A 25953-nucleotide genomic window follows, 5' to 3' on the forward strand; every position below is an offset into this window, starting at 1 on the left:
ATGAACATTTCTTTAGGTCTCGCTGTGCCCAGAACATGAGACAACAAATGGTAAATAGTTTCACACATACCTTAAGACATTGTTTCTGCCAGAGGACTAGAGCTGTTACTGTTGGATATATTATTGGAGTGGAGAGAGGATTGGGTGGGGAGATGTCCAGAGAGTTCTTCCAGAGGCCTTTAAGGGTGTGATCATTCAAGACAGATAGGGTGGTAGCCAGCAGACTGGAGAAAGGTGTATTTGAGATGGGCCCTAGAGAAAGGATCCCAGAACTTAGAGAGGGAGAGAAATGGGTAGAGGCCCTTGCATAGTGAGCTTAGAGGAATAGGCAGATGGGCCTGCTACAGACTATGATGGAAACACTACAAATTCCCCTGTAGTGTTACCAAATTAATCAACCAGTTTTAGACTAGGTAGAACATAATAGTGTCATCGAAAGATACTGTGATGCTATCTCTTCCCCCATATTGTATATGTTTCTGATTCATATCTACCCCGTAAGACATTTCCTCTTCTGCCTATTAGAGTGCCTTTAAAAACTTTCCTTAATGTATTGGTTCAGATATATCTCTTCAAAGTTCCTCCTAAGAATATAAAAAGAAATCCTAGGACAGAACAACATATTAAGGTATTTCTAAATTTTAATACCTTACCTGATATGAATTACTGGATTGGTAACTGGGCCACCTAGCAGAGAGGTATGTTTGGAACATGGATAGATGGGGTTATATCTGAGGCATGGATGACCCCGAAAGAATGACTGTCAGAATGATATAAGAAAATGATGAAAAATTTCCTATGAATGAATTCTGCTTGGAGGTGGCCAGGAAGGACAACAGCATCAAATCACTGAGGGGCCTCAATGCCACTACAGTGTACTTACTGGTAGTTAAAAGTAAAAAATGAATGTCATCTGAAGCTAGGATCAGAACTAAGCCTAGAGCACATCTTAAATCTTCTTTCCAGGTGTCACTACATACCCCTTTAATTATTCTGGGGTAAAAGGGAAGAATTATAAAAAATCTAACAACCCTTAGAGGCAAAAAAAAAAAGAAGAAGAAGAATGTCAGAATTTTCTTTCTAGGATTTGCCATATGTGTCTTTTCTGGAAGCAGTTCCTTTTATAGACAGCATTTGCCACCAGTGCACATGGATACCACCTACACAGGTAGTCTTTCCATTCACAGGAAATACAAAGACATCCAGTGTAAGTGCATAAATTCAACCATTATGATGATACCTATAAATATGACATTTCACAAATGTAACTGTTGGTAGACATGTCTGAGAAGTTAAATCTACTCTAGGCCTAGTTTCACTCCCAGCATCTTAAACTTAACATTTTGAATCCAAGGTGTTTCCTTTATTGAATTCCATTCCAAAAAAGAGCCCTATAAATGTCACCCAGGCAGAATCTACCACTCCAGCATCCTAAAGGAGAGGCCCCTCGCCATGTCCATTGTACTGTTCGTGTGGCTGGGCCCTGTAAAAAGTAGTTAAATGATGTCATCAGCCACTTGGAAATTTGATTCAAGCTTTCTTGCCTAACCCAGTTGAATTTTTGTAGGCTTAGGTGAGCCTGTGCGTGGGATTCAGGATGCATCTAGGTTTGGCTTATTACATCTGTCCCAAAGATATCCAGTAGGAGAGTCTCTGAGACTTCCTCTGGGCTGTTGGAGTTCCTACGAACACTGCAGGGGAGAAGTTTTAAGTGTCCTGAGTTGCTCCTAGGGAATGAGAATGAAATGAGTCATCATGGAAGAAATCACCTATCTGTAACACCTAGTGAGGTCTTTCTCACTGTCAGCACCATTGCTGCTTGGAGCCAGATAATTCTTTGTTGAGCTGTACACTGTACACCGTAGGATTCTTAGCATGTGGCCCATACCCACTGGATGACAGTAGCACACTCCACCCTCCAGCTGTAACAACAAAAAGATACGTCTCCACTCAGTGCCAGGTGTTCTCTGGGGTTGGCGGTGGGGTGGAGGAGGCAAAAGTCCCCCAGTTGAGAACCACTGGGGTCTAGTGAAAGGATGAAGAAAAAAATGTTAAAGTAGCAAGAGGTTTGAGTCAGGGTTGTGATTCCAGGATCTGGCTCTGTGGGAAGCACAGATGATAACCAGCTCAGCAGCCCCACCCTGTGTTCCCGTGTCCCTTGTGCCTGTCCTTACTTGGCTATTGCCATTAACGAACTATAACCCTGGTTCCTTATTTGAGGATACCATTATATTATATGTAGTGGGAATTTAATAAGTGTTGGTGAGTTAATGAATGAACATGATAGATGCAGTGTCTGATTATACGTTTGTGTCTGTAGTGCTATCTATCTCTGGGTATTTCCCTTCTAAGGACTTTGCAGGACCAGATATGCAGCAATGGAGGGTAGGCCAGGCTATTTAAAAAAAAAAAAAAAAGAGAGATGCTTCCTTAGCTATCAGTTCTTTCAAGTGATTGTCTTTATCATCTAGTAGTCAATGCTTGCCAAGTACTAAACATTCTACCATCTGCCAGTGCACTGCACTGTAGACTTTTCTCAAGATTTTATAGTCTAAGAAGGAGAAATTGATCATTACTGCAAGTGGAAAATTCCTATTATAAGTAAACAAATAAAAAATTAAATAGGAACATGGAGAAAAGATTACAAAACCTTGGGTGCAGTGCTTGCAAAGTTCCAGATCTATGAATAATGGGAGGTGAATCCCTTGGTGTTCAGAGATCTTGAAGGTTCTAGTATTCTAAAGGGATTCTGTCTGGAGCCTGGATGTGTAAGTGTGAGACTTCGGTTCCATAATGATGTGAAGACTATGTCTTTGTACCACCCTCCTTTGTGGGTATTTTTACAGTTACTGTTGGTGGGTGTCTCTGATAACAGGCCCAGACAGGCACTGGTAAGCATACCCCTACCTTGTGAGTAGGTGTGTCATTCCTAATTTGCAGATGTGGAAGGTAATGACAGATCTTTTAAGAGAAGAGTTAGAGCAGGATTCTGAAGATGCCTGCTAAACCCAAAGCTCTTTTTGCCATTCTCCAGCAAGGCTGTCTCTGTTCATTTAATCAGCCGTCCAACCTTACGGTCCAGTAGTATGCTAGGTGTTTGGAATAAAAAGATGAATTAGATGTTGGTGCCTACTTCCAAAGATGTCATCACCTTAAGTGGAGAAGTGGCAGGAATAGGAAAGCAGACAGACATAATACAGTAGACCCTTGAACAACAAAGGGGTTAGAGGCCCTTCATATACTTTTGACTCCCCCAAAGCTTCACTATGAATAGCCTATCATTGACCAGTGCCTTACTGATAGCATAAGCAATTGATGCACATTTTGTATGTTATTTGTATTATATACCATATTCTTACAATAAAGTAAGCTAGAGAAAAGAACATTTTATTAATAAAATCATAAGAGAAAATATATCTACAGTACAGTACTCTTTCATTGAAAAAAATCTATGTTCAAGTGGACCTGCAAGGTTCAAACCTGTGTTGTTCAAAGGTCAACTGCACACTTAAAGTTGGTATAAAATATGTACAAAGTGCATAAATTGTGTGAAATAACAAACAGGGTCCTGTTTCTTTCCTGTCGTTCAAAAAATCATATAGTGCTCTGTGTATAAGCCTGGTCATACTGATTAGGAAGTTCAGAGATTACCACTAACTCAGTAAGACTGGCTACCTTCCTGCCCTTCTTTAGTCATTTATTAGGGAGTTAAAAGAATTATCTTAGGAAATAAGCTGTATTTCAGCTTACAGCCTTCATTCATCCTTCACCCACAGTTATTCTCGGCTGCACATTTATTTTGCGGTTTCCATTTTAAGAATTTAAAGACAATAGTTTTGTCACAATGGCAGTGGACACATGCCTTCACACTATGTGTTGTAAATGCAGGGTAAAATGGGAGCATTCGCAAGCAGATGGACATCACAGCACACGTGATATCCTGAGCCCTCACCCAGACAAAAAGGCCTGCCGAGGCCACAGCAAAGGAGATGGACCACCTCCCAAGTCCTGTAGCACAGACTGAGTGGGCTACCACGTCACCGTGGGTACTTCTTGAGGAAGGACACATCTGTGAGAAAAGAGGCCTCCGAGGTTCCTTGTCTGGAAGCAGCAGAATTTGCTGAGCAGCAGCCTGCTGGGAAGGGGATGAGTTTGCCTATCTTTGGTGTTTTAAGAATATTTGAAGGAGTAGCGTCAGGGCTCTTATCTGAACGTGGGGAGATAGGCAAGGTGTAGAGGAGCTGCGGCGTTGGCTTCTCCAAGCCCACGCTCTCCTCACCTCTGTCCTTGTTCTTTCCCCATCACTCCCACTTGTTATGCAGTCTGTTTTCTCCTGTTCTTTCTGTGCTTGTTTGATCGTTTTCATTCTCCTTTTGGTTTTTGTTGCTGTCCCTATTCCTTTAAATTTTTATGAAGGTAGTTTCCCCCTTTATTTTCAAAAAGTGTTGATATGCAGTAGTCTTCCTTGTAGTAGTTCATGTTGAACTAAAAAAATGTCAAGAAAAAGAAAAGTGAACTCAACTTTTCCAAACTTTTGAAAACTTCTGTTTGAGAGAAGGGAGAAGGTTCAGGTCAGTTCTTATTTTTATCTGAACAGTTTTCCCATCCAAAGAGTCAGCATAAGGAATGTAAAAAGGTTTAGGGGAATACAGTCATGGTCATGAATAATTCAAATACACATTAAAAATGCAGGACTTTTGTAGCAACCAGTACATTTTAAAGAGAATATTAGAAAAACACTAGAGAATGAAAACAAATATCACCTCTTCTTATCATTCTTATTAAAAGAACATACCAGAAAAAAGACACAGATTTTCTTTTTCCAACTATAAATCACCAAGTACCCTGGAACAGGATGCAAATCTTGTTTCTAAAAAGGAAGTCAAATTGAACCACAGTAATAAGGAGAACTTTTTGTTTTTCTATTACTATCTTTTTATTATCCATCCTTACATACCTTAAGTAAGCTTTTTAAAAAAACAACTACACAAAATTCACCAACTTTCAGGAATTCTGAAAAATATTCACATCAGCACTTGGACTGATTTCACTCTTGAAACATATGCGTTTATATTAAGCACTTACTTTTGGTAATAATCAAGTTTTCAAGAAAACATGATTATCTGCATTTTCCTAATAATTAGCTAAAAAAGGAAATGAATTGTTAAACAGAGGGTTACTAAATTGTGGGAAGTTCCAAGGTTTTCTTGGAAAAGCTACTGTGATCACATTGCACAGAGATTCCTGACACAACTTTGCTGTTCTTGCCACATTTGATACATTCGGGACAATTAAAAATATACTTTATATCGTTATTCCTTCAACACCCGGTGCCACCTGTAGTGACATCCACCACAGGGCCTGGCACAGACTAGATAGTCAATAAATTGTGCTCTTTTCTTTCTTCCTGAGTCTGACTTACAAGTATTCGTCTTTGACAGTCCTCAAAATGTCATCAATAATTTAACATAGAAAACTTGTTTTTCTTTCAAGGTTGACGAATAAGCTGACCTTTGTTTCAGTCCTTGAAGCACCTTTGGACTCTCTTCTATTTGAGATCCATCATCTTTTTAAAAGAAAAAGAAATCATAAATACTTTCAATATTTAGCTCCAATGTCTTTTAAAAATCATTTCCTTTCTATAAGATTAAAGTAAAAGTAACTATTTTAAACCTCATCTAGGGCATTTTCTCCAAAGAAAAATTTACCTTGTAGGAGACTTTATATATTCATTGGTGTATGGTTAGGTGAGGTCTTCTGTTAAAATCCTAGAAAGTAGATTAAAAATCTGAGAGTCCTTGGAGCCCTGAAACCTGCTATGTAATACCTTGCTGTGACTAACTGAAATGAATGTGGGTGAAGTTACAGAGTTCTTGCTTTTTCTTCTATAGTGAAACTCTGAGAAAGTCATCCAACCTGGAGAAGGACAGCAATTTATCACTCCAGAGCACCCAAGTTCCAGAAAGAAGGCACGTATCACCGGGTAAGCCGTTCTCCTCTGTCAAGTTTAGACCAGGCCCCTTGGAACACCCAGTGAGGTCTAATCTTTCAAAGCGTTACTCTTTTAACTTCTCAAACAAAGATGAAATGTCTAGAATATCCCGAAGAGATCTAAATCTTCCTTACTGCCTGAGTGTGATAGTACAATTATGCAAAGTTTTCGAGAATAATTGGAAATAAAGTTCTTGCTGAAATCTCTCTGGGATCAAAAGCCTAGGTACTAATACGAGATGGAGCATTGCACACTTCCCCAGAATCGACTGGGGACCCTTTCCTTATCTGCAATTGATCATGCTGGGGTGGGGAGAAAGCCCAGTAATAAAAATGATTGGATGGACTCTCAGAGATCCTTCATTTTACAGATTAGGAATATGAAGCCCAATAGGGTGAAGTGCCCTGTCTACAGTCATCCATCCAGCTCCAAGAGCTGCCATGCAGGGACTCTTCCAGCTATGCTCTTCCTCCTCCCACTCAACACCCAGCATCACAGACACTCAGTGTGATGTGTGCTTCCTTCATTCACTGCTAGGCTGGTGGCCCTGCAACTTCAGTGTATAGAAGACCCTGAGGCTGAGCTTCCTGAGCCTTAGCCAAGCGATGGCGATGCAGTGGTCTTGAGAAACGCCCATTAGAAGCCTTAGAATGAGAATAAACAATCAAAGCAGCAGGACTGTTTTACATTCATTCAGTCAATATTTATGGGGTGCTTGCTGTCCTGTAGGCACTGGTCTAAATCCTAGGGATATATTAGTGAACCAAACAAAGATTCCCATTTGTTGGAAGATGATTGATGCTCTGGAAAATAAAAAGTACCTTTAAAAATGACACGGAGTGTTTAAGATTCTGTGACATTAAATATAACATTCCATTACAAGTTGATGGACCAAATGAAGAAAATCCTGTGTTAATATAGTGGGAACATGGTGGTGAGTGGTTTTCAGGGGTTAATGCTCTGTCATGAATGGTCTGTGGGTGTTTGGCTGAGTAGGTTAAAGCACAGTGGAAATAAGATCATAGTGTTCTGGTCTAGTAAGCTTTGCTTTGCTCTGCAGACACCAGTTATGTTTCTCGCCCTGGCCAGTCATCTCACAGATGTATCGCCTTGGTCTGGAGGAATCAGTTGGAAGATTCTTCAACCCTGTAGGCATTTATAATAAAGCTTAGACCCTACTGATAATAGGTCACTGTGTTTTTGAATATTAAGATTCTTTGCTGTAAGGATAACAGAGTATTTCTGTCTGAACTTTATCAAAATTATCATACTGGCTTAATGAGTATCCATGCTATAGATATGAACATACTCTTCTAGCTGATGCTCCTAACCCAGAACATTCTGCCACATTATAAATAGTACTAGATGAGACCACTTTGAGAATTACTTAATTAGAGTATACCATAGTCCAGACTAATTGCTTCATCCCATTTATTTGATCTGAAATATCATTCAGAAACCACTTCAGGGAGGACAGAATTTATGATCCTAAGCAGATTTCTACCTCCCAGTTGAATAATTAAAAAGAAAACTGTTATCACCAGATGTGCGTTGGCAGGTCCTTTGAACAGATGTTGGATGTGATGGATCTGTGGAGCTCATGGAGGCACCTCGAATCCTCTAGGCCTGCACGGAAATGATTCAGTTTATTAGGCAATAATATTGGTGATGAAATTTAATGACATAAACTGGAATGAAAGCAAATGACATTTAAAACGATTGGAAAAAACCCAAGAATAGACCAAAACCATCACAATTTTATGTGAAAAGAAAAACGGATGGAATTTGCCCTTTTGCCAGTGTGAAACTTTTGTGAAAGATGCATATTTGAGCAACCTTCTTGCTGTGGGGTATTTGAGAGCACAAGTGGAATTTATGGATTCTTGTGTGGACCTGCCCATGTGTGTATTTATCTTTGGAATGCTAATCTGTTCTTTCCTCTATTGCAGCCACAGTATTTCCCAAGCCAAGTTCTAATTTAGAAGGTACTGGAATAGATACTTTCAATAGTAGTCAAGTTCTTGCCCGGATTCTTGGTTTGGAAAAGGTAATTTCACTCAATTTTGTAATGGACTGATAATAAAGAACTGTTGAACAAATGCTGCTTAGGTTGATAGAGGGATCTCCCAAATAGGAAGAAGTTTGGGCACCTTTCCCATTTGGAGTAATGTCTCAGGGAAATTATTTTCTTAGGAACTCTTTGATAGAAAGCTTAATTCTGAGACATTCTGAATTCATTAAGGTCTTGGATATTTATTTACTTCCCTGTTAAGTCCCTTAATTGAACACAAGATTTGCCTTTAGTAAGAGATAGGGTGGCATTATATGCGATCTTTAATTTTCTGAAACAGGGAATTAAAAAAAGCTATGTAAAAGTAAATGAAGCTACAACACTCATCACATTTGCTGCCTCATCCATACTGACAATGCCTTTGGAAAAATTATAGCTATGGAAAATACCTCCCACAATTGTAAATCCTTTTTACATAGCATACTTAGAGAGCTTACCTATGGATTTCCCTCTGTTTACTAGTCATCCACTTTTAAGATTCCAGATTGCAAGATAATAAACATAATTTCTATCAGAGGCATAAACTGGCTAAATGAGTGTGTGTGTGTGTGTGTGTGTGTGTGTGTGTGTGTGTGTGGTGTATACAGGGATTTTAAGAAATTGCTTTTGAATGCCTTTAGGCAGAACAGGTTCTTGTGTTAACTACAATTCTTACTTTTCCTTACCGTCTTTCATCCAAACAGATTCATGCACTGAAGATACTTGGCTGGCCCCTCTAGGCATTTGAGCCCTGCTTTATGTGTTCTTTAGAAATTAAGAAAAGATCATTTTCAGTATTTTGCAATAGAGAGGACTTCTCCCTCTCTCTGTCATACACACAAGCATCTTAAATAATATATCCATGTTTTATGCAGTAGACATTTCTTCCATCTGAATCATGGAGACACATCTCCAACTTTTATTTATATTCCAGCAACCATAACCACTTCTGCTTAATATGTATCTATTAGTTACCCTTGAATTTACATCCTATATAACTGAGGCATCTCAAAAAACTGGTAAATATGCCAAAAGATAATACAAATAAAGATGCCAGGGAAAAGCACCATACCCATCAAGGCAATTTTGTCAGTGCTGGCTGAGATACAGGACTTTCCCATTCAGTCCAGTCTAGACAGTGAAAGTCTGGTTTTAATAAAAATTAATATTTGCAGTTCCTAAACCACCCTGTCTAGCATGGGGAAGCCCCCAATATGCCCAGTTAATTCCAATTTAAGGCCTCCCCAAATCAGGCCAGTGTGTAAACTAGAGAAAGTTATTTTGTTCCATTCTATTTCTTCCATGTTGGTTCCTAAAAAGTCTTGCATCAGATCAATTACATTCTTTAATATCTAGAGTAGCAATGCTATTCTCAAAAATACTGCATCATTATATTGAAACTTCCAAGTTCTCTTTCCCATATAGAATGAAATTTCAGAATTTTGTGAGGCAGCACAGAGTCACATACCCAGTGGGAAAAAGTAAAAAATGAAATTTCTATGTCTGGATACAGAATTTTAGAGAAGTTAGAGCTGGGAAGGGATTTAAAAGTTAGGATGACATATTGAAGCCTGTGTCAGCAGTCTCTGATTTCTCTTCCTTTCTATTTATACTGCTTTCTGCAACCCCTACAATAATGAGTAGAGAAATTCATGTTGGGGTGAGTGTGTGTATAATGTTAAGAAAGAGATATAAATGACTAGAAGACCCAGCTCTGAAGAGTATTTCCTACAATAAGTGGATTCTGCTCCATTACATTTAGAAATGGAGTCACTGGGAGGCATAGTGTAATTTTCTGATGTAAACTTAAGGGGAGGATGAGGTTAACTGACCTTCACCTAATGAGACTAAAAAATTAATTATTAGGATGGACCCATTAAATGTTACAACTAAATATAATTTGGCTCTGTGAACACTTAAACAACTTAATAATGGTAAATGTAATCAATATTACAGTGAAAATAGTGGTGCATCTGTGACTGGTCTGTACTGTGAACTATATGGGGGACTTAACAATGATTCCATTATGAAAGTGCTTTCCAATTAATTGCTTTTGGTAATTACATACTTTTATGTATTTTCATAAGTGTGTTTTCACTCTTTCTTCTTATGCTTAATTCTTAAATGAAATAATTTCTATGAATGAAACATAATCTATGTCTGTCCACTCCTCTAAAAAGCACTATTGGTTGAGAATCGACTCAAACTCCTCCTCTTTGTAAGTCTCCAAAGATGGAGACCAGTTTCCCAGGAAGTGTCACAAAGAGTTAGGACACCCAAATCTGTTGCTAAATGTCCAGGAAAAACTAAGATTTTTAAGCCTGTAGATTTTAATCAGAAAAAATCTGGTGCATTTAGGTTCTCTGGTCAGAAACAGGAAATGAGTTTAATTAAATCATATATAAGTCATTTAAATCATAACAATGACAAGAAGTAATCAACATTCCCACATTCTCTTGGTGACTTTTCATAGAGCAACCTTATGTATTTTAGTGTTATCTTAATAGTTGGTGAAATACAGGACCTTAAAATGGCTGTTGTGGAGACAGGTCAGTTTCCTTGAAGACTAGGATATTTTAATATTTATCTCTCTATCCCGCTCTTTCATACACGACTTTAGCGGTTAAAGCAAAATGGAACGTCAGAAGATATACGAAGAGAACTGTGTGAGAGCTATCCCAAATATATTGCTAATTATGCCTTCTCCTGGACCACTCTGGGGAAAAATGTTTTTAACAAATTTTGCCTGTCCAACATGACCCTTTTAGAGTCTTCTCTCCAAGAATTAACAAACCAATTCTCTCAGGTGAGTGTGAATATTTTAATATGATCAAGTTCTCATAAAAAATAGAAAGACCTATATTGTCTCCATTCTTGTATCTGCAAAGTGGTTCAGCATGAGTCTAAAAGCAACTCCATAGCCCACATGGATGGGAAATGCGGGCTGGAGTATTTGCTCAGCTTTGGCATAGAGGCATCACACAGATTCACACACAATATCTAATGCCCAGTAATGTGTTCTTTCCATTTAAGTGTGCTGGCTTGAAATGATTTCAATGTTGAACCAAAATTATTGCATTATGGTTGATGTAGACATATCTTTGTAGATAAAATATGGCTTCGCTTTATGGTGAATGAAGATTGACTGCTTTCTATGAGATATTTAGGTGAGATTACTTAATGTAACGTAAATGTAATAAACTATTGGAGCAGTATAAATCTCAGAAGTTAGGATAATGGGTAATGTTTTTAATTTTGCTCACTAACGTCCAACCTAATTTGAAAAGCTTATTTTTGATAAAACAATATATCCCCTTGTCCAAAATATTATACATTAGAACCGAGAACTTCATACTGTGATGTGCTAATGACCATTTTATATACAAGTCTTAAATTATGATGTGAAAATAAGATGCCTATAATCTACATTTAATGAAAGACTATACAGTGAAAGATTACTCAGAATTCTTTTGAATTTTGTAAACAAATAAATGAAGCATGTCCTTTCTAATACTTTCCCCTTGATTCTCTGAATTTTATTGTATTTTTTATTAAGTAAAAAATGCTTAAATTACCTTCAGTAACCTGAGTTTTCCAAATCCAGATTAAAGACACTGTGATAAGAACGCCAATCCAAATTAGAGCATTTGCTTTCATTTCTTAACAAACTCAGCAGTCATATATAGTAGAACGTGCAGTTAAGAATACATTGTTCAAAATCATTCTCAGCATGCAAAGAACTTGAAGTATGACAGAACAAAAGCCTGACTTAACTAGCATGCGCGAACTTATTATAAAAATGCTTTGAATGGGAATACAATGAAGAAAATATTTTATTTCTAAGGGTACTACTAGCTGAGTCCTTGATCTAGAGCAAGGGCAAAGGTCATGGCTTTTGCTAATCTGTTGCTTATAGTATAAGATGTGATTATCACATAGGTTCATTTACTATTTAAATCATTTATTATAACTCAAGTTCCTGGTTTACAACAGAACTTTTGAAATATTTTATTCCGTTAAGTATGTATAATTGTCATAGTAAATATTTTCATATATATGAATTATATATACATTTATATATGCATCAGATATCTGCAGCTCCTAAACCAGGTCCTAGGGAAAAACAAAAATATTACTCAGAAGCTGATTTTAAGAAATTAATTTTAATTTCGAAAAATACAATTTAGTATATTTTGTATAATTCAGTTAACCAGATTTTAAATATGCCCATTTCTGGATGTATAGGAAATAATCCAATTATGTTAAAGAACATTAGAAACATTTATAGGTTTTCCTAATAAAGATGACTTCAAACTGAAGGCAAATCTGAAAGTGAAAGCTAGATTTGTAATGCTTTCAAAGACAGTAAGCCTGTGATTACAAATGTTGAAGCCTCATTTTGCCCTGTTTGTGGTTTTATTTCTCAAGATGTCGCATGATCCCAACACCCAGAAGACAGTGTTTCAGGAGGTGGTCAAGGTGCTCTCTTTCCTCTCACAAGTGCAAGAACAGAAAGCTGTGTGGCAGCTTCTCTCTAGTCTTCCAAATATGTTCCAGAATGACACAACACTAAGTAATCTATTTGATGTTCTTCAAAATGCAAACAGGTAAGAAAATGTAAGGAATTAAGTGGAATGATACTGTTTACAAAGTAGTCTTTTTACCAGTGATTCCTGTGAGGATCACTGGTAGGTGGGTAATTTAAATACTGAACAAATTATCCTTCAGCAACTTATTGCAGATTTTAGCACTGACAGTGAGGGCTTATCAGTGAAGATAAGCAAAAAAAGAAACACACACAATGGTCATCAGTGCTATCAAAGCATATATGAGAAAGGGAGAAAGAACACCAGTCTTCACAACTGTATTGTCAGTGGGTATCCCAGAACATTTTATTTTTACTGAAGAGCCCTTTATACACCATTTGTCTTTTAAAGTTAAATCTTCTTTACTATTGTTATTAAACTGAGAGTGTCTTTGAAAGCTATAATTGCCTCACAAATGACTATTTTTTCACCAAATTATGGTCTCATTGGCTTATCTTACCCTTTGCTGATCAAGTAATAGGGACAAATGAACCCATAATAACTTTCGTCATTTCCTCCAGCAACTTTTTTGTTTAAGGTGTAAGTTGTTATATAACCCAATCACCAAAAACAGTTATATAGTGTTAAGGTTATGACAGAAAGTAGCAAAAATGAGTCATCTCAAGAAAACAAGATGTGCATCTGAAAAAATATACATCATTTTCACCATTTATGAGGAAGAAGCTGTGCTGAGATATGAATCACAAAAGCTATTTTTAAAAATTATCTTTACTTACAAGGCAACTTAGATAACTACCGATTTTATGTGACGAAGAGTAGGAAAGAAAATCTATGAAGTAAAAAAAAAATATTTTGATCAATGTTTCAAAGGATTTCAGAGAGACCCAGGTATCATTATTTTAAGTTATGTTTTGTTAGAAAAAGATGAATTCAGTCAACTGACATTTCGTTAATGACATTAATAACCATGCTGACAGTTTTAATGAGATTTCCAAGTGTTCAGTCTCTGAAGGGTTAATTTGGGACAACAGATTAGGTGAGTCAGGTAGAGGGCCAACTTGGACGAAGGTTGGCAGAGATCTACAACCTGAGACCATTTAACTGATCACAGTCACCAAGGTTCAGAAGCAACCCAAAGTCTGAGAGCCAGGAGATTCTTGGGGGCGAATATAAAAATTCCTGAGTTATCAACTGTTATGTACCATACTCAGAGCAGAGGTGAAAAGAATTATTTGCCAAACACACAACTGGAGTAACAAGTTAACAATGCCCGTGGGATCTGTGCAGAAATGTTCTGTCCTCCTCCACCTGCTATTCTGGGGCAAAGTTTCTGTGCCACAGGCAAGATCTAGAATAGAAAAAACATAAACTGAAATCAGACAGAACCAGATCTACTATTTATTTATTACTCTGCTTATTACTAACTGGATAACCTTGTTGAAGTTATTTAACTGTCGGAACTTTAGTTTTCCCATCTGCAAAGCAGGGCAAATAAAACTGACTTCATAAAATATTAGAGAAGCAAATAAAATAATGTGCATGTATATAATACATTTATACATATATTAGTGTATGCTTAGATTTGCATACACACGTATCTGTCTGTACACCCTAGTATTATACTAGAAAATAGAGGACACTCAAAATTTAGCTCTGTAAATATAGAGCTGTAGCTAGGGAGCTAAAATTAAAATGGCCTTAATCTAAATATTAAAATTCCAAAAATATTGTAGAATACCGTGAAAGTGTATGCATATATTGTATGCATACCAGAGTGAGCCTTTAGTTGACTAAGATACATAGGAGAAATGATGAGCTAATTTATACTCTGCTTAACTTGACAATGTTAACAGATTGTTAACAAAGCCTTTTGTTCTAGTTAGTACTTACAGAAATTAAAGCAGTGCCTCAGCCTTGATTGTGGCATAAATCACATATTTGTGAAATTCAGACATCCTGGTAAAATGCCACCTTTTCTTTTTTTTAATGTGTTAATGACAATAAAAAGAAAGAAGAGTCATTATTAAAATAACTAATTGCTTTTTGGAATAGGGAATGAACTCAAGCATAAGTGAATTTGCCAGTTGTCCATCCCCAGTGCAGACTGCCCATCTCATTAACATAAGAATGCTGGGACAACAGTGCCCGTCAGTCTAGATATTAATTCTGATCCACCCCTGGAGCAGTGCCTGTGGACCACTTAGAGGACAGAATACAGCCCTTAATTAGGGCAAGCTCCATTTCTTTTTAAAAAACATTAGTAAAAGATAAATATTTATCAAATACTTATGTAATAATAACTCCTGAAACTGATTCCTTTATTTGGACTTGCTTTTAATGAAAATAATTTCCAATATTTAGTTTTTCCCTTTAGTTATCCAAAAGAAAGATCCTTTCATTGCAATTTGCTACTCCTCACCACTGATTCTTAAGTCTTAACAGAAACAACTAAAATGAACTTTACTCCTTTAGCTAAGGCCATTGAGTCCCAAGGCTTAAAGAATCCTGGAAATGTGATGTGCTCTGTCTGCTTCAAGACCATTTTTGGGGGGATTTTGTGCCTGAACAAACAAATTAAATAACAAAAGCAGCATCTTGTCTTCTATGTTATAAGAATAATTTTCTATACTGTAGCCATTTTCTCCTTGAATAACCTTTTGTTTCTGTCTGCAAACCTTGAAATGCAATCTGGTTTAATTGTTTCTTAACTCGTTAGTGCGCTGCTGGTTGTGCAGAAGGTTTATCCACGTGTCACAACTAATGAAGGTTTCAGAACTCTCCATAAATCTGTTAAACATCTGCTGTACACTCTGGACTCTGCAGCTCAAGGTACTCCATTTCCATTTTACCATATTAAACTATGTGTCAAAAAGCCTATTAGAAATACAAAACGGAGTGCAACCGAAGTAATCATTTGCGAGTGATATTATTCTTAGGTGTGGGCATATGCTGTGGCTAAATCTGGATCTCTAGCTAATTAAAGAAAAAAAAAGGAAGAAATGGCTGGAAAGAGCTGTGACTTTCCAGGATTTTTTTGTAGGTGGCAATGGTCTCTCTTAGCTTGTAAAAAACTGTTTATACTTGGTATGGAAATTAGTATCTGGAAATTGATTTCAAATTTCCTCAATGAATAGATTTCTCCACTACTTTTGGAAACAAAAGTCTACACTGCATTGCAGTATTTTTGCCCTCATTTTTAAATTTTGGCTTTTTAATCAGGATGAATCTTTCATTGGTAAAAATACACCCCTTAATCAGCCATCTAGAAAATGCATGATAGACAGCAGAGCAGAAACAGTCCAGGTAACTATGCTGCCATCCAGTAGAAGAAGCTATAGCACATTGCTAGAGTCAGAAAATGTCACCTTTGCCTATGTAGAAGCATTATAAACCACACACATGGAAGTAGACAGATAGCTGCCTGCTGACACAGAGACAGAGCATAGAGACAGAGACTTAGAGCTATAAGAAACAGATCCCTACTGTGAAGTACCAAGTAAAATGTTTGGTTAGCATTTCCCTGTCCAGAATGAGTTTAGCATTACGTTTTCTCAATTGAATTTGTCAGCTTTTAAGTATCTAAACTTTACCTTCAGATTACAAAGTATCCTGAAAGTATTAGGTCACAAGCTGATTGTTCATTACAAGGTCTTAAACTATTAGTTTTCATATGAAGAGTAGGCTTGGGTAGGCTTTGAAGAATTCTCTTTGGAGGGTGTAACATGCTTTTGGATATCCATTTCTGTTAGGCTAGAACATTTTTTATATTTACAATTACAGAATTAATGACTAACTTGCAAGATTGAGTGTTACATTTGATGGTCTTGCTACACATTAGAAAAAAAGGGCTTACTCTTTAAAAAATGTTCAGGCCAGATATCCAGACAGTGCACTAACAAACACTAATTATTTCCTCTGTATTTTTTTATTTGCATTTTAAAGACTTGACAACTTCAAGTTTCTCTTTACCATTCTTTTCCTTTTCATCTTCAGACTCACACCTTGTAATTATATATAGTGAAGGGGAAAAGTTTAAAAAGTTTTACACTTAATAAAAGCTTATTGGTGCCTCAGAAGCCAGAGAAGTAAACAGTACTTATTAACTGAGGCATCAAAACAAATGGTGAATAAAAAACCCGGTTTTCAATATTTCACAATAGCCATGTCTCATGTCTATGAATGCGCTAATGTTCAGCCTGTATTAAAACATACTGGGTGGTTAAGATGACGAGGAAATGTGTTGTTATTTGTAAAATTCAACACGTTTAAATTTGTTTTTTAATTTCTTGTCACTTCATCCATCTGAGAACCAGTGAGGGAGCATTAATGTCAATTCCTAAAAGTCATTAATCCCAAGTCCCTAGTGGCTTGAGCAGAAATTATGTGGCATTTGAAAATCCTTCCAAGTATTTCTGGAAACCCTTCAGGGAACTCAAACTTGTCATCTAAGACTGCACCAGTGAACCTAGCTCAACAGCAAAGGGGTCTCTAGACCTAAGAACAGGAACCTGCCATGTTGCCCAGGCCACCAACCCAGGCTTCATCTTCATGGGGTTTAGCAGTGTTTGTGAAATTCACACAGTTTCTCCCTTGGCTTTACACCGGGTTTAAGCTGGAGTGGGTGGTATCTCATACCATGGCTCGGGCCCTCTCTAATGTATGACATGGTTCAAATAGCTTTGAAGGTCACCTGCCACTCTTTCCAAGAATGAAAATAAGAGGTAGTATTTCTTGTGTCAGTGCTGTTTTATTATCTTACATCTCTTTTTTCATCAAAATAACTCTATGATATACAGTTGTTATCTCATTTTAAAGACAATGAAAGTGAAGCGTAGGGAGGATGAACACTTTGCCTTATGTTATACATCCAGCAAGTGGCCAAATTGAGATTATTAGAACCTGGATCTGTCTATCCCCAAAGCCAGTTAGTTCCCTTGAGCCCTTTGCAAGATGCCTTTACTCACATTTACTGTCTGGGACATATACACACTCATTTGTGGGATGTCTCACAGGGACATGCAAGAACCCACCACCGCTAGACCTCAAAACTGCTCCCACTTTCAGCCGTTGGTAGAGTTTGACTCATCATGCAGATTCTGTCCCACATGTTACATTTTTCTACAGCCATTCCCCGATTCCTCTCTGCACTCTGATTTCTGCAAACTTCTCCCATCCCCATGTCTATTTTTGATTCAACATCAATTATGAACATACTTTAAGGTTTCTTTAGGAGACTGCTCAGCGACCATGAAAATATGAAGGTGCTCATGAGCACTTGGGAAGAAGGATGTCTCCTAACTTCCCATCTTAAGGGATCTAATTCTCCATTCTGGGCCAGTGAGGATCCCTTCTCACAGTTAATATACTTTAGTATTTCCCTTTATAAACACTGTTTTGAGAGCAGAAATTACCTTTGTGACTCATTGAAGTTTGCTGCTTTGCAAAGTAGTAAATTACATGAAATTACTTCTTTAAATAGAAAGCAATCCTTACTAGTGAAAAGAGGTTATCTGTGCACTAGATTTCTATGTCTATGGGCACCATTTTAAAGTACCCTACAAATAAAAAAGTAAAATATCCCTTTTTAAAGTTCTGTAACATTTTCCAGTTCATTAAAGCCTACTTAGTACAGCGTTTCTTCTGAGATACTCTATAGTCCAGAGGGAAAAGTGGTCAGAGAGAAAAAATCCCTACTTAATGTCAGGGTGAAGTCTATCACTGATATATACAAAATTAATCTCTAATCATTACTCATTTTAATAGCTTAAGGGGGAAGAGAAACTCCATAGCCATATAATAAATAAATGCCAATGAACTTGCTCAATGTCATGTAGAGTTCAAAGTGAGCAAGATCTGATTTTGGAAAAATGGTTTTATATATATTTACATTGCAAAAGCATGAATCTCAACAGCTTCTATCCTTGGTTATTCCATATGTGCATGACAGTAAATAAGAGGTATTAGCATTATTAATTAGATTTATTTATTCTGGGCATCTTCATCCTTGGTTCTTCAGCTCACGTGCATTGCTATCATTAGAGCAGTAATACTCAGCTGCACCTTAAGCAGAGCACAAACTCCATGCTGCTGAACAGGAAAACTCAAAAGCCACTCTGCCAGTTACTAGGGATGGTACAAACATTACTCAAACACAGCTGATAGAGAGACAAAGAGGTCTTTCATTCCTTGATAGTTTTTTTCACACACATTCTAATCTAAATAAACTAAACAATCAGCACCAGAAAAGTGTGGATGATTGAACAGATTTTAGGAGGCTTTAGGACACAGTAACTAGCGACAATGGGAGAACTAGTAGAGCCAGTAATAAAATATCCTATTGTAAGTGTTAAAATTGACCACAGTGAAATATACTGGATTATTTATAAGTAATATGTAGTGTCTTAAGACTGAAATAAGTGATACCGTTTCCCTAAAGGGGTTCAATGAAAGCTTTGAATTTATGATATTTTTATTTATGCAGTAGTCACTTAAAGAATCTTCATTTTCAATTTTTCATGTGAATGGTGTTGTACCGTTACTCTTTAATGGTACAACGTTATGTGGCAAGCTCAGTCAGTGACCTACTTAACTTACAAGGGCAATTCACCACATTGAATTAGATCTTCACGTATGGTTTTTATGAAACCCAGCTTAGTGACTGCCTTCCACATTCCAAACCTTTATATCATTTGAGACCACTCAGAATCATTGTTAACATTAGCCAATTTGCATTCACAGTTGCATTCAATTGAAATCAGTAGCTGCTTTTTGTAAGATGGAAAAATATAGATTAGTGCTGGCAGATGTTTCCGAAGGCTGTATTCTTGACAATCGAGGCAGAAATAAATACAGTGACCCATAAGACTGAAATTGGCCTCATTTGATTAACAAATCATGTCGCAATCAATCTGAAATACAGTGTTCAAGAGTTATTTCTGCATATGGGTCTTAAGATAAAATAATGTAATGGTATGACTACGGAGAAGGAATTTGTTAGAAATGCATGTGCTTGACCATTGGAGTTATTCTGATTAGCAGGCATCTATTTCCTATAAATATCCCAAATGTTTCCCACAAAAAGAGCATAGACATCTTTTGTAAAATACTCTGGAGAAAAATTCTGCAGATTTTTCTGCATTTTCTCTTCATTGGTTTGACCTGGGATGTTTTTGTCAAGAAAAATCAGTGCTTTAAGCAAACATGTTAAATGCTCACCTGTATAAATGGTCTTACTTTAGGTGGCTCCGATAACACAGCTCATGTGTGGAGTGACGAAGATGGACAGTCATTATCCCCAAGTAGCTTGGCTGCACAGTAAGTCTTTGTTAAAAACTATTCATAAACATAATTCTTTTATCAGTGTGTAAGACTGTGGAACAGAAAAACCAACTATTGCCTGTCTAAAGAAAGGGACATAGTTGAAGTATAGTATAGTTGAAACATTTTTGTTATTATTCAGTGATACTTTTGGATAATGCAACATGAAGATCTCTTTTTTCAGTTCTACATTTGTACAACCAGATCCACTGTGTCTGTCTGGATGGGTTACCTTGTATCTATGAGGAGAATCTAGCTAGAGGTCCAATTTCCAGCTTTTAAAGGTCTTTCATCAGGAAAGATGTATGAGTTTCCAGGTTTTCACATTACTACTTATTTCAGCTTTTAATAATCAAAATATTTATTTTGCCCAATCAAAGTCATGCAAAAATTTGTTTGCTTAAGTAGTGTTCAGATAGGCAAAGCTGTTTACACGTAATTTAATTTTGTACTCTTACTGGGGCATATAAATATGTCATTCCAAGAATAGGCAGTAGAAATGAACAGCAGCAGCTTTGGCTTTTAAACACCGTTAATGTAAGCAGTTCCCCCGAAGGAACTGTAATAATTATGGCAGAAATGCAAGCAGTTACCTGTAGAGGAAGTAAATTCCTATAATTCAAAGCAAATTTAGAGACTAGGTAGCCTGATATGTAATGGTTGTTTTGGCCTGATAAATCATACAATTGGAATATTTTGGCTTTAGTCCCAAAGGATACATTTTTGTGCTAGTAGAAATTTGTGCAAATAAAAACAAATAGTAGGACTTATTTTTAACCATTTGTATTTTTCTAAAACAGAATCTCTGCAGTTACTTATGGGCTTTCTATTATGTAATGAGAAGTTCTGCAACCCAGGGTAACTTCTAGGCAAACTCCTTTCATAAACAAACAAACGCCTCCTGTGCCCGCTCCCACCTTTCTTCTCCTGTCAGGTGGCTGCGAGCAGATGTTCCTCCCAAAAGGACCGAGCAACCTGGAGCAGCTGTCCCCTAGCTAAGATGCCAAGTTCCAAATAGCTGGGTCTTCTAAACACTTTCTCTATTTAGCCATCAAAAATAGTGTTTTAAAAACCTTTGAATTGAGACAACTGGATACTTACTGCTGAAACCAGGTATCTTTATCAGAACCTTGAGGCATCTGTAGCATTGATGATGCTAACACTTCAGACCTGCGAATTCCACAGCAATTGGAATTGTCTAGTTGCTGACAGCTAGCTGAGAGTTTACTAGGAAGAATTCAGTACTTTTAAAATGACTCTTGTTGAGATTGATGAAGTTAAGGGATTTCTTATCTGTGGACTTCCTTTCCATTCCCATTTTAAGGTAGAGTGGCAATACTGGCATAAAAAGTTTTTTGGTACAGAATTGGCTAAAGAAAGCTTTTCCTCATAGCTCTCCTCCCTGCTCATTATTTTTGTTCTAAGGTTATTATTTTTGTTGTGTGTGTGTGTAAGTGCACTCATTCGTGCACGTATTCATAAGCTCATCTTTTATTGCAAACATTCTTTGCAAATAGGATTATATATAAGGGACACATATATTGAGTGGCTTAAAGGAATAATTGGATGTTTATACCAAAACAGTGGTACATAGATATGGCATCTCTGTTTTTGGAGTATATTAAATCCAATCTCAAAAATCTTGTCAGTCAAGTGTTCTTTGTGAAACTTAAGAGGATGGCTGAGATGATTATTTCAGAGTCACTTCTAGCCCAACATTCTTCTATTTTTAAATTTGAAAGTTCACTAGGAGTAACTCCCATCTACAAGTTTAGGCCAATATTTTGCAAGTGGGCACTTCACCAGGAGGGAAACAGCTCTATGCTGCAATCACCATGACAGAGAGGAAGACAAACACAAAAGAAAAAAAGGCAATATTGGCAAGAGAGTCTCTGGCTGAGGAAATGCCTAAGCAAACACAGGAGGGCTTGGGAATGGTAGCTTGCTTTTTTTTTTTTAATATGAAGGCTATATATGGTATTTAAGATTTTTTGTTTTAAGTTCTTCAAGGATCCAGTGGTATTAACCTACATCTAAACACTCTGAGACTTCTTAATGTTAATGTTAATGTTAATGCAGACATTTTCCTGTGTGTTTACTAGCTATGCCAGAATAAGCTTTTTCCCATTAGCATTTGGATATAATCTAAGTTCAACATCTAATAGCACTAGTTAATTTGTTTATTGTGCAGTTTAATTCAAAGTAGATGATCACCAAATCAGCCACTGACATTTATTCTATCTCTGCTGTACATAAAATTCAATGGTAGATGCTAAGGGAAGAAGTTACAAACCAGAGATGCAACCTCACAGCTGAAGTGACAGGGCATGAATAACCCACATATATTTACTCACTCACACATATATGCCTCAAAAGTCTTAGGCTGTGTGTTCATATGCCAATTTGAAAGGAAACCAGAAGCTGGCTAATTTGGAAACACTGGATTCATTATTTAAAGAAAAAAAAAGAACTTATATTATTCAGTTAGATCCCACTAATTTTGTTAAATCACAATTCAGTGAATTTAAATTTATTTAGAGAATGTTACAGGAAAAGGGATTTAGTGGGTCATCCAGCTTCCTACCTCTCATTTGATAGGAGAAGAAACTGAGTCTCAGAGCAGGATTGCCTGATTTTGAGAAAAAAAGAAAAGAAAACATGCTAGACTCATGGGTTGTACTTCATTGAAGAATTATTCACCATTTATCTAAATTCAAATTTAACTAGGTAGCCTGTATCTCATTGGGCAATCCTAGTCCAGGGATTTTTTTTTCAATTGTGCCTGGAAATGATCTTAAGATCATTTATGATTGGATAAAATTAAATATAAAGATAATGCCCAGGGAAAAGATAAATGCTCAGAGAATCCAGAACCAGTGTGTGGTTGGGTTGGACGAGGAAAGACATGCTATTTCACACTGTTTTTATGCCCAAGTCAACTGGTGCCAAGCAATCAGGGACTTTAAAGATCACAGCAAAATAGCTTTACTTTATTTTTATGTGACCTAATTTATATATTCTTTTCTAATTGTATAGGCTTCTAATATTGGAAAACTTTGAAGATGCCCTCCTAAATATATCAGCAGATAGTCCATATACTCCTTACTTGGCATGTGTAAGAAATGTCACTGACAATTTGGTCAGGGGATCACAAGGTAATATGCTTCTCAATAGTCATATTGCAGCTCATGGCTTCTAACTTTGTTGGATTAAAAAAAGAATGAAAATTTAAAGATCTTAATTTCCATATGCATTAGTTTCAGTTTGGTGGTTTGATATATGAACAGATCATGCTTACATTATTGCTTCTGTTCCTGCTTCAGTATCACCTGGTCTCCTGGACAGACTCTAATGTATAATGGCCGTATAGCAGATAATGGGATCATGACCACTTGGACAAACTTTCCAAGTATTCAAAGTCACTAGGAGCTCATATAACCCTTCATGACATTTTCTATGTCCTTTAAATCTTAGTTGTCAAAAAATAAGAAAGAAAAATAATACAGACTTCCAAAAGCAGATGTAAATTACATAAATAAAGGAATGTTTGTGGTGGACTGTTTTTACTTCCCACTCTTACATAATTTATTTTTAATTTTCTTCCTACAAGATTGAACCATCTAGATTGCATTTAATCAGATTATTCTTTTCCTTTTTTAAAAAAGAAAGTGTCTGTTTTCTCATATCTTACAGGGGAACACATTCACTTTCTTACACCAAAATTGTTTTTTAAGACTTGGTGACTAGCAAATAGCACAACAAATATTTAAGTGTGGTCTATGTTTACCAGGCTTGAATTAATCTAGGTTGGAAGGATATATTTGTGTCACAGTGATTATACAACCTATGCTCCCCTAAACACTTCAGCTTAGTAGCATATCCCAAAGTCAGAAATAAAACCATGTTCAGTTCACAAAGGGCAGAAATTTTGTCACACTTTTGCTAGAAATATTCTTGTCTCTAAGCAGAGTATTTATGAATATTTTTAAAATAATGAACTCTGTAGTCTCCATGGTTCAAGGAAAGGTCAAATTTTCACTTGTCTTACATTTAGATAGAACTAGGATATTATCTTAGAAACCACTTAGTAATAAATTAGGATAAAAGTGTCTTTCAAATGGGCTTCCTAAATGACCTTGCAGTTCACATCAGGTAACTCTTCTCTCCTCCTTTACAGAAAATTTAAGACTCCTGCAGTCCACAATTTCATTTAAAAAATCTTTTCTTCAAAATGGTTCCTATGAGGATTACTTCCCTCCAGTTGCTGAAGTCCTGAAATCAAAAGTAAGCCATGAAAGAAAAATTAATAAAAAACTTCAACACGTCCTGTGATACTCTGGCAAGATATATTTTTAGCTTAAGTTTTAAGTCTGTATCTTCATAAATACTGGTCCGAGTTTGATTCTAGATGAATGCTAAAAAAAAGAGTAACAAAAGCATTCTGGTGCTATATAATGTATTTGTTTTTCATTAGTGGATCTCTCTGTAGGAAATAGCCCATAAGAGCCTAATTATAGAATGTATGTGCATAAGGGAATGGCTAATAATATAGCTATCTCATTAAGCTGCATTCTTAAAAAAAAATTCATAATATGATTTCTAATTTAGATGTCCTTAGTTTTTAATATTATAAAAAGTTGATTTCAAAAGCTGATGTTTGATATTTCACAGTGTACAAAAATCTCAGCAGTTGACTCATTTTTATTATCATCAATAGCAGAAACTAATGCAAGATAGTGAAGATATTGAAGGAAAGCAACAGAAAAAAAAACCCTTAAGTTTGAATTGGTTTATGTTTGTCTATTATTCTTTGTTTAGCTCATGCTTGTGGTATATAGGTTATCATGAAATTCACTTCATTTCTTAAATAATCCTATTAAAATGTGAAAGCAGTTTTCCTAATAACAACAGCAATTTAATTGAATTTATGTAGCCATGGATAAAGTAAAATTAGAACTGTTTTTTTTAGGACAAGCAAGATGATTTGTTATATAGTCAGCATGGTCTAATTAAGCAGACAGCCAAAACATATGTCCATGTATATTACAAATATGGTAGTTAGATTACCTGCATTTTAGTCCTCGTCTTCTACACTAATCAGTTTCTAATGTACTTAATTTAACACTGTCTTAACCTATTTGTGCAAATGAGAAGGAATTTATGCATTCATTAAAAAATTTCTACTTATTTTTCGAGAACAAATTTAAATGTCACTTCTAAAATATTTGAGTGTCTCCCTTCTACCTGTTTCCCAGCAGGAATAATGACTTTGTGCACGTTTATTTATCCACTCATTCATTCTATCCATCATCTCTGCTCCCAAACACTAATCTCTGTTTACAAGACATAGTCTCTAATCCCAGAGTCATTATATCAATCCAATGGAGGAGAGGAAAAGCAGACCAATAATTATAACACAGTGAGATAAGTGTTGTGGCATGTGGATAGACAGGATTCTGTGTATGGAGAAGGGACGTCCCAGATTGCAGGGACTGGAGGTGGAGAGAAGAAATTTAGTGGGGGAGATAATATTTACTCTGAGTCTTGCAGGCTGCGTAGGGATTAGGTTGCAGACCTACATTCCAGACATAGACACCTGCATATGTAAGACGACGGAGGTGTGAAGCTGAACCGACAGATTTGGGTTACCTGGAGTCATGTGTCCAACTAGAGCAGATGGTGCCCATGAGAACGGCAGGAGAGGGGCTGCAGAAGGATGGGGACCCACATCCCGAAGGGCTTTTTGTGCTTAGTCAAGGACTTTGAATCTGATCAAAAGTTGTGAATTTGAAGAACGTGGAATTTGCATTTCACAAAGAGCTCTGTGGGAGAATTAACATAGAATATATTGGAAGAAAGCCAAGTAGGTGATTTTTGCAGTAACCTAAGAAAAATGTGTGGTTCTGAACTGTCAGCGGCAGAGAATAGGGGGAAGGGGCAGTCCAAGAGGTTGTAGGAGTTTGCGTTGATGCAGCATAGCAGCCAGTGAGGTGTGAGGCATAAGGCAGAGGAGTCTCTAATTAGACTGAGATTTCTGGCTTTTGGAG

At 36.6% G+C, this 25953-nt stretch overlaps 1 protein-coding gene across 1 annotated transcript in view; it reads left to right on the forward strand.

Annotated features, from left to right (window-relative positions):
- Nucleotides 1-25953, forward strand: part of ABCA12 (ATP binding cassette subfamily A member 12) — a 151143-nt gene that overhangs the window by 54723 nt on the left and 70467 nt on the right. The window contains exons 4-11 of the mRNA XM_036916360.2: nucleotides 5892-5983; nucleotides 7942-8039; nucleotides 10663-10848; nucleotides 12471-12649; nucleotides 15306-15418; nucleotides 19828-19903; nucleotides 22943-23061; nucleotides 24084-24190. Of these exons, the coding sequence (XP_036772255.2) occupies nucleotides 5892-5983; nucleotides 7942-8039; nucleotides 10663-10848; nucleotides 12471-12649; nucleotides 15306-15418; nucleotides 19828-19903; nucleotides 22943-23061; nucleotides 24084-24190 (970 nt within the window). The remainder of the gene's footprint in view (nucleotides 1-5891; nucleotides 5984-7941; nucleotides 8040-10662; nucleotides 10849-12470; nucleotides 12650-15305; nucleotides 15419-19827; nucleotides 19904-22942; nucleotides 23062-24083; nucleotides 24191-25953) is intronic.

The sequence above is a fragment of the Manis pentadactyla genome, chromosome 6 (assembly GCF_030020395.1).
Source record: "Manis pentadactyla isolate mManPen7 chromosome 6, mManPen7.hap1, whole genome shotgun sequence".
In the NCBI taxonomy this organism is placed as follows: Eukaryota; Metazoa; Chordata; class Mammalia; order Pholidota; family Manidae; genus Manis; species Manis pentadactyla.